Source organism: Macadamia integrifolia, unplaced genomic scaffold (genome assembly GCF_013358625.1).
Source record: "Macadamia integrifolia cultivar HAES 741 unplaced genomic scaffold, SCU_Mint_v3 scaffold_216A, whole genome shotgun sequence".
NCBI lineage: Eukaryota > Viridiplantae > Streptophyta > Magnoliopsida > Proteales > Proteaceae > Macadamia > Macadamia integrifolia.
In genome coordinates this window covers 275,182-284,805 of record NW_024870646.1, presented here as the reverse complement: position 1 = coordinate 284,805, position 9,624 = coordinate 275,182, and the positions used below count along the sequence as shown (strand labels likewise).

General features: G+C 38.5%; 1 protein-coding gene across 1 annotated transcript in view; it reads right to left on the bottom strand.

Annotated features, from left to right (window-relative positions):
- Positions 1-52: 52 nt before the first annotated feature.
- Positions 53-9,624, bottom strand: part of LOC122071361 (ran-binding protein M homolog) — a 29,527-nt gene continuing 19,955 nt past the window's right edge. The window contains exons 9-11 of the mRNA XM_042635699.1: positions 2,540-2,599; positions 1,518-1,604; positions 53-683 (exon numbers count right to left, since the gene is read on the bottom strand). Coding sequence (XP_042491633.1) covers positions 402-683; positions 1,518-1,604; positions 2,540-2,599 — 429 coding nt within the window. The 3' untranslated portion in view covers positions 53-401. The remainder of the gene's footprint in view (positions 684-1,517; positions 1,605-2,539; positions 2,600-9,624) is intronic.

The window sequence follows — 9,624 nt, the reverse complement described above, 5'->3', positions numbered from 1 at the left end:
ATAAATGCAGATTGCATCTTCTACAGATACTAAAAATATGCTGATTGCAGTATGAAAACAATCAATGGAATCTCTTGGCCACTTAATTTCTTCAATGTCACCTTTTAGTTCAAAGAGAATTTTCAAGGACTGTTTCACAGGCTACAGACTTACAGGAACATGCTCCACTCCCCTAAGAATTCTTACAATCATAGAGAACCACCCCATCTCCCCCTTCCCCACCCCCCCCCTGTAAATCAGTTATTATTTTCTGTGAAATGTAAGCTACCTAAATACCAAATGCCTCTACAACCAGTACGCCCAGAGCTGAAGCAATTTGACCAATACAAGTAATGCCATCTGAAGATAAGAGTAGGTCATTGGAACAAGGGAGGTTCAGGGGCAAAGTGCAAATATAGGTGTTATCGTTTCCCCTCATTCCCGCTCTGCAGAACTCTCTGCAGATGGAATGTCTCTCCTTGATCCCCATGCAACGACCTTCTCTCCAAGCAACAAGCAGCCAGCTGCCTCAACAACCTCTCAAGATATGATTGTAAATAGCTCGGTGAATCTTTCATGTTGGGATTCGTGGACAATACCATAGCGTTGACTGCATCCGCCACAACTTCTCTCTGGGAAACATCAAGGAGATACCCAACAGGCGATTTCATGGGTTCTTCATACGCCAGCAAAGCAATGCAGTCCTATAAAGAGACAACTTCGTTAATTGCCCACCAAAGTATACTAAATCTGGAATTTTAAGCTATGATCAGTTCCAATGATGCTAAGATATATGATTACTTTTAAAAAAAGAAGGCAGATTAGCTTGAAGACTGGACGGGAACATATACAAGTGTATTTTTCCTCACCTGGTCTTAAGCCACCATCACTTGTTACAGTTTCAGATTTTGGGTAAATTTTTATGGGTCGTCAAATGAAAGAGATTTTGTGATTTCCTCATCTGGTCTTAAGCCACACTTGGACAGGTGGCCCATTGATTTTGTCCAGGAAAGGGATGTTCGTAGCCATTGCAACTGTTGGATCCTCAGCACTGGACACGTCAAATTTCATAGCAAGACTCACCCAATTGAATAACCATGTCTTTAGCTGTTTCTATTCTATTCCCAGACGTTGAAACATTGAATTTTAAGTGTGCATCAGACAATTCAGTCAGTCAATGATTGGAATGTCTTCCACATTTGCACCGCTAATTTTATTTTTTTCCTTTTTAGGTGCTAAAGCTTGCTTTATTTCTGAGCTCACTCAATCTCGTATCCTATAGAGCCTACTTCATGACATGCTAATCACTTCACAACTCCTAGCTGAAATCCATCATTAAATTTTTTAGCAAGCATAACTGAATATCTTAACCATTAGCTCACATGCAAGTAACCATCTGACACAACTTTCAATGTGAAGATCAGGTAGAGTTCATATACAAAAATCAACATTTAATTCATGCATATAACAATAACATGCTTTAGACCAAGACACAATTTTTTTTTTGTTGGAACTTCAGACCAGGACATTGAGAGTACCTGAAGTAGACCTGCTACTGTTGTAATCCCAAAAAATCTTGCCAGTTCAGCCCTAGCATATATCACAGCATCCTCAAGGTCACTAACCTATGTAACAAGTAAAATATATTTTTAGTATCAAACTTAATCTGGGTAATGTAAAGAAAAGAAAATGCATAACTAGAATAAAGTATATGGAAATGTTGACAACAAAGCTCGAATAACACATCACATAATGTGGTATATGAAGTTACATGGGCTCAGCTGTTGGTCTATGTCTAGCAACAAATCTGTCCGGATCATTACATCTTAGAATTACAAAGACTTGGCTAAGCACCACCAAGCAGGCATGAATACACAGATATCATATGAAACAAGTTTGCATAATTCCCAATAACCAAAAAAGTTAACGACCTGGACACATCATATGTCCAAAATGAAAATATTTCGCTGCATAAATATACAATTGTAGACTTGTAAGATGATGTTTAATGTGTGGTTGGAAAATGAATAGACTTAAGAGATATTAAAAGTCCAAACTTTGTACCCAGTTCATTTTTTATTAATAAGTAGGCCATCCAGAAAAATAAATAAATAAATTGCATGGGTCTAAACCCAACCAATCAATCAAACCCCCTAATTCCACATCCTCTTCGATGCCCATTCCCCACGGCCTAAGACACCTTGATATCCCACATGAAAGGTAACAGAGGCGTGCAAAGGTTTCCTCAACTAGAATTCCTTAGCTTCAGCTCTGCAAAGGTAATCAAGCCATAAAGATGAATTTATACACCTTGATTAAAGATGTTTTCAAGATTTGGAAGTGTATTAAATATTCCCTAGGATGCTGATAATTTCTCCAAGAAACTGACTCTATCAATTCCTCTCAACACTGGAATCACCCATCTTGCCTTGGCGAGCATTAAAATAAAACCATCAACTTCTACATAGGACCGATAGCGCATAGTAGCATGCCAATAATTTGCAAAACATGAAACAGAAGATGTTATCAATCACATAATCAATAAAGAGAAGATATTTACCCGAACAAGTTCAATAAATTTCTGACAATGAAGTAGAAAGCAAATAGTGGATGATTCATTCTGCATAAAGCAAAAAATTGGAGTTGTGTGAGCTGGATTAGAAGAACCAGATAAGGGAAGACAATAATATAATCAACATATCAATACAGTCGTTAAGACAAGGAGACAATAAAAATTAAGAGTCCAGTGAAGACCATCAATCAAAGTAAAAGATATTCAGAAGGTGGGGAATACTGCACTACAAGCTGTTATAGAAAACATACACCATCCTTCATCACTTGAAAGCTTGGAAGTAGTATTGAAAAAAAGAAATGTTAGACCACTCACAAGCATTGGTTGAACATCAACATTAAAGAAAATTGACCACTAGATGAGCAATACACAATCCGTAGCATCAAATGATTTGGATAGCACAAGAGGATAATGAAAGAACAGCCAAAAATGCTAAAAATGGGTTGAGAAAACCAAAAAATACCACTGTATCACCCAAAAAGGAAAACTAACATACTAAGCCTACATGACAAACAACACAATCAAGTTTAATGAATAATATGAAATTATGAAAATCAAAGAAAGAAAACTATATTTGATGCAGGATTTGTTTTTCCCTGTTGTCAGAACTCAGAAGACTTGGGGCATGATTATGGGCTTGAGAAGCCCCAGTCACCAGAGTCATGTCAGTAATTTGACGACCCCACACAATAATAATTTCATATCAACTCCAGCGACCCCCAAAGAAATAGTACTTTCTTTTCTTATCTTCTCTTCGAATAGATTTTTCCCCCCGTTGCCCATTAAATTTAAAAAAATAAAAAATAAATAAAAATATTTTTAGTTCCTAGGGATTGATCCACAACTTATTTAAGTTCACAATAGAACAAGTGAAGACATCAAGACAACATTTGTGTTCATTAAGTTGTTCAAATTAGGAAAAACAGAGTTAATTTTTGGGAGCAGGGAGCAAGCACCAGCAGGCCAGAAGCCAGTATAGCACTGCTGGCGTATCTGCCAATGGTAGCTCTTGTTGGTACTCATTTTTAAAATATGTTTCCACTTCATCCTCTACTCCAATTTTTTCGTCTCATCAGATTTATCAGTGTCATGAAATAGGTGTGAAAATTTATTGAAAAACATAATTTTCATGGTGTCTAGACGACCCAAGGTGTTCGAGGGGGCCTAGATGCAAGGCGACACCTACCAGACGATCAAGGTGCCTAGACGCCTAGATGATGCCGATGCCGATGCCGCCGATGCCGCCAATGCTGATGCTGACGCCTTGACAACTATGTTAAAAACCTAGCACTAATGAAAATTTTGGACTGCAATACAAAAGGGAAAGAGTCCCATCCAATGGTCAATACTCTCTGTGCTGAGCCACTAAACCAGAGACACGGCTAATTCAGAGAATTCTCTGTCCATCAAGTGGTAAAAAATTACAAAGCATCCTTACAAATGTCAGGAATAACTGACAGTGCCGAATAGCGCACACACGTACATTACATCTTGCAAAGAAAAAAAAAGGCAAGCAAAAATCATAGACAGTCTCCAACTGCTCCATCCCCAGACAACTGATCCACTATACAGTTACCTGACCTCAATCTCCACCGACAATGTATATTCTTATGAGAACATGTGTGAGAACATACATGTCTCGTCTTCCAAGAAAAGAACACCTCCAAGGACCACAACTCATTGGGGACAATGACCCACTAGCTGTAGAAGAATTCCCCCTTCAAAAATCAAATCCTTCTGCTGAATGGTAATAGCTATATCTAGGATAATAATCAACACCATCAAATCTGCCACTGCAGTTTCCAAGATATCAATAGGGCCTAAGAAAAATAAAAATAAAGCCCCACCATGATCTCGTAAAGCACCCTCAATCAATGACTCTTGGCAGACATGGATTTCCCAATCTTCTGCCATCAAAATTAAAATAATTTCCAGACAGTGGACTCGAGATATCCACTGGTGGCCCTACCCAAATGCATAATGTACATGCAAATTGGATTTATTAAGAAAAAAAACTGATTCCGTTATGGCCATATAAAAAGAGAGGCCAGGAAACACAACAATCAGTGAATAGCCCTCACCATAATAGAATCACAAACATGCTGAATTGATATTTTCTAATTTCTAGTGACATTTCTATTGCTCCTTTACTATTATTGAAAAAAAAAAAAAACCCAAGCAGTTCCAACATCACAAGAGGTCCAAGGTATCCAAAACACAATTCCCAACAAAGCCCCAACAATCCTACAAAATGGGCCCATAAAATCACCCATGGGGTCAGACAACATGAACAGGTGAGTTGCCATCTTCCTTTCAGCCCGTCTTAAGTGGCCTATGTCATGGAGAATAGACCAAGAATGCAACCACCAATGCAGCATGTCACATGATTTCACCTTTCCCGATCAGATATCCCATGGAATAGTTGTCAAGGTGTCGCCTGGGATGCCTTGGTCAACTAGGCGGGCGCCTTGTTGGCTTCACCTAGTTTTCAAGCCCTTGCTATACCCATGGGTCGCCTAGACGCCATGACAACTATGCATGGAGCAATCCCAAATTAGTGCATGTAGAAACAGAAATTTAGGGAAAGGTTGGTCTGACCTAATTCAGGCTCAAGAAAATATACCACTTGCTGTTTTAGGTCCACAATCTAGTGCTCTGATGCTGGCTACAAATGGCACATCTCTTATCTGGTGGCCCAGGCATTACTTTCCATAAGATTACTCTTTTGTAATTAACTGGATTCACAATAAGAGTATAGGAAAGAGAGAGAGAGATGAATAAAATAGCTTCATCTCTACAGTTGTTTCGCATTAGCACATCCATCTATCTAATGATAATATAAATATATATATATATATATATATATTTTACACTGAAACAATGCATGTGTGTAGCAATATACCTGTACAATCTGAGGATACCAATCTCGAAGTTTACCAAACACAGAATCAAGCTCTCCACTCCTGATAAGCTTCATCAGTAGAGAAAATAGGTCAGAGAATATAACATGAATTTTTTTTATTATGTTGTTTATTGTAGCAGGAAACAAGAAATGCAAATACTGTTAACAAATGCAGACACGGCTCAATGATTACTGGAAACATTTAAAGACAAGAGGCAACAACTGTAATATTAAAAAAAAAAAGAAATAACAAGAAAAATAAATGACAACTAAAACTAAACAATTGGACAAAAGATCTTATGATCAAGTGATCAGCATGGCATTGCTTGTATCACGAACACTGGGTGTTGGCTTAAAAATTTGAAGAATGAGTTGTCCATAATCAATGCCATCATTCTCCAACCAAGCTGTTATTGCTTCATCTGGTCTGACCAGAAAATCAAGAAATCCAGTCAGCGCATGTCAGTTAACTAGTCTTTTCAGTGAGACTTGCAACACTAAGTTGTTCTCCACTGGCATAAATCAGAGAAAGATTAACAAAATAACGGACTGTAATCAGCAATCAGTCCTCATATTGCAACAAAGGAAGGGAGAAAGCAAGGGGGTCATTCCCCTCATTTACACCTCAGCCACATAATAGCCCATATAAAATTTGACATTTTGAAAGGGCAAAACAGTGCTACCTTTGCTCATTTGATGCCATTACTTTATTTGCATAATAGCCCATATAAAATTTGACATTTTGAAAGGGCAAAACAGTGCTACCTTTGCTCATTTGATGCCATTACTTTATTTGCATAATAGCCCATATAAAATTTGACATTTTGAAAGGGCAAAACAGTGCTACCTTTGCTCATTTGATGCCATTACTTTATTTGCATACCCCCCCCTTTTTTTTTGATAAATGAATCAGTCAAGGAAAGTAGAACTGGAAAATCTTCTTCATTGTTACTAATCCAGAGCATGAAACCCTTACCACCACTGTCTCATTTATATGCCATTAAAATTGTTACCAGACACTGACAAAGCAGGACAAGAATGGTAAATAGGAAAATGCGGCATGGGAGGAGAAATATAGCCAGTGAGGTTTATTCTTACAGCAGGAGATATACATCACAATGGGCTGGCATTGGAGTGAAAGATGCAAGCACAACAGATGATAAAGAGTTAGGGGCAACGGTCGAACCCAATAAATTTAAAAGGAACCAAAATTCTTCATTATTGATTCTACCCATCTGACCATCTGATGTGAAAACCGGTAAGTTTCTAACACTATGCTCCAAATAATTTAGATTCTCTACAATGAATTCTGACCTAACCCTCCATAACAACCAAAACCAATGTCCATACAAATGCATATGACTCCAAATGGGGCAACGGTCGAACCCAATAAATTTAAAAGGAACCAAATGCACATTATTTGATTCTACCATCTGACCATCTGATGTGAAAACCGTAAGTTTCTAACACTATGCTCCAAATAATAGATTCTCTACAATGAATCTGACCTAACCCTCCATAACAACCAAAACCAATGTCCATACAAATGCATATGACTCCAAATGTTTCTCTCTACCACCATTTCTTCCTATGCAAAGCACATGGATTTCAGCTACATATACATTTATTGTATGCCTACAATTTCTTGATTGGTTATCAATGTTTCAGAAAGCACAATCACTCTCACTACTTGTACAAATAGATGCCGCAGGGGCATATTGGTCCACTCCACCATAACAGACTCTACTCAAGTAAGTTGGTTATGGGCCTTATGGCTGGGGGGACATTATAAATAAAGGTCTTGGATGCTGGTCCAAGAATTCCAGTCCTAACCCATTCTGTTAACATGGTATCAGAGCCTCCAAAAGTCTGATCTAGGTTTAACCGTTCCATCCTCTCTATCGCCTCTCACCTCTTCACCCTTTCTCGATCTTTATCCCTCTACCTCATTTGATTGTCCTCTCCTTTCTCAAAGGGAAGCATTAATGAGGTGATCCATGGATCTAATTGATGCCCTAGACCTTACCTCAAACAAAGCATGAAATAGTTATCTTCTTGGATCGATAGTTGTGGCCCCCTTCTGCAATTTTGGAATCTGCACCTATGAGGATCGATTCCTCTCTCTTATTGAAGATCAAGTCCTCCCTTCATTGAAGAATCGAGTTTTTGCATCTATTCGGCAGCATCTGTCTCCATCTACTACAACAATCACACACTTTTTTATCCCTGTGATTTCACCTTTTAGGGTTTTCTTCCAACACCCTAACAAAATCAATTAGGGATCATTCCTTCCCAGATAGGGCTGATATTTGGAGGAAGTTTTGCCACACTTAAGGAAGAACTCAACCCAATTTTTACCCCTTTTTGACGGGTATTTTTGGAGCAATCAACAATCAACAATCTCTATCTCTGCATCGATTTGGGAAAAATCAATCTAATTTTTTGGGGATTTTTGCCTGCATCGACTTGCACTCTTTGCTGATTTCGTTTCTTTGGTTCTCTCATCATGTCTGAGACAACTACTACTACCTCAGGACTTGAATGACAGACTTGGAATGACTACCTACCTCTTGCTGCTATCTACATCAAATTTGATGGAACCAATTATCTAATTTGGTCTCGATCAACCTACCTTACTATTGCTGGTCGTGGACTTCTTGGACACATCAATGGCAACACGGAGATGCCTTCTTCCATTGGTTCGTCCCAGGATTGATGGATCTCTACTGACTCTCGAGTAATATCTTTTTTGCTCAACTCTATGCAATCTACCATTTCCAGTGGTTATTTGTTATTGGATACTGCTTCTCAATTATGGACAGCTGCAAAGGAAACATATGGGAAGATTGGGAATGATGCCCAGGTGTAAGACATATGGAAGAAGCTTAATGGCACAACTCAGAGGGAGTTATCTACCTCACAGTATTATGCAGCGCTTCGCAGTCTGTGGCAGCAACTTGATCACTTGGCCGATTATCAACCCTCCACTGCTACTGACATTGCTGCTACCGTAAGCATGTTGATAAATTCGAGTACATGACTTTTTGGCCAGCCTAAATGTCGAAGATGATCAGATCAGGGTCCAAGTTCTCGATCGAACTCCCTTCCCTACACTCAAACAATCATTTTCTCTGGGCAATAGTGAAGAAACTCACCGTTCCTCCATGCTTCAGACTTAGACCACAGATCGATCTACTCCATAGACTACTGCTAATTCCACCACTGTTGATGGATCTCCTCGCACTAGTGATTCTTCTAAAGAGGTTATCAAGTGTGAACATTGCAATAAGCCATGGCATACTAAGGACACTTGTTGAAAGCTACATGGTAATCCTGCTGATTTTGAAGCCAAGTGTGGGTGTGGAAAATCCAAGAACAAGGCAAACCACACTGAGACAATTACTTCTCCCACTGCAACCGATATTGGTCTATCTCATGACGAACTATAGGCTTTCCATGGAATGCTGAAGGCCTCCTCTGCTGCTACCCATGGTTTAAAGTATCTCCGATACCGATACGATACCCTCCGATACGTATCTTAAATTTAGCCGACTGATACGATACATGGAATTTTTAAAATCCTTTCGTGTTGATATATATCCTACGATACATACCGATATGCACCAATACACTATCGATACGTACTGATACTCTATGAAAAATATAAAATCAAGGTGAAATATACGTTTCGGTATGTATCGGTACATATCAGTGAATATTTGTATATATCAATCGGTACGTATCAATGAGTATCAGTACGTATCGGTGAGTATCGGTATGTACCGATCAGTACGTATTGGTGAGTATCGATACGTATTGGTATGTACCGATACAGTGTACTATCATCATATAATGGCCAAGATGGGTATTTTTTCAGAAAACACGTTTTTTTGAGGGGTTTTTGTTCCAAAGTTGCTGCCAGCCATATTTCTCTCTAACTAAAGTGGAAATCAATGTTGGGAACAAGGATTTTACATTTCTGGGACAACTACAAACCTTAAATTCTTAGTGCGATACCCTCAATTTAGTGTTTATGCATAATACATGTTATCAATAGCTTTTTTTAACAAAATTTTTATGCAAAAGTGTTTAAAAAGGTGTTTCATATCCATTTATGTGTGTATCTTAGCGTATCTCCGATACGATACGATACCCTCCGATACGTATCTTA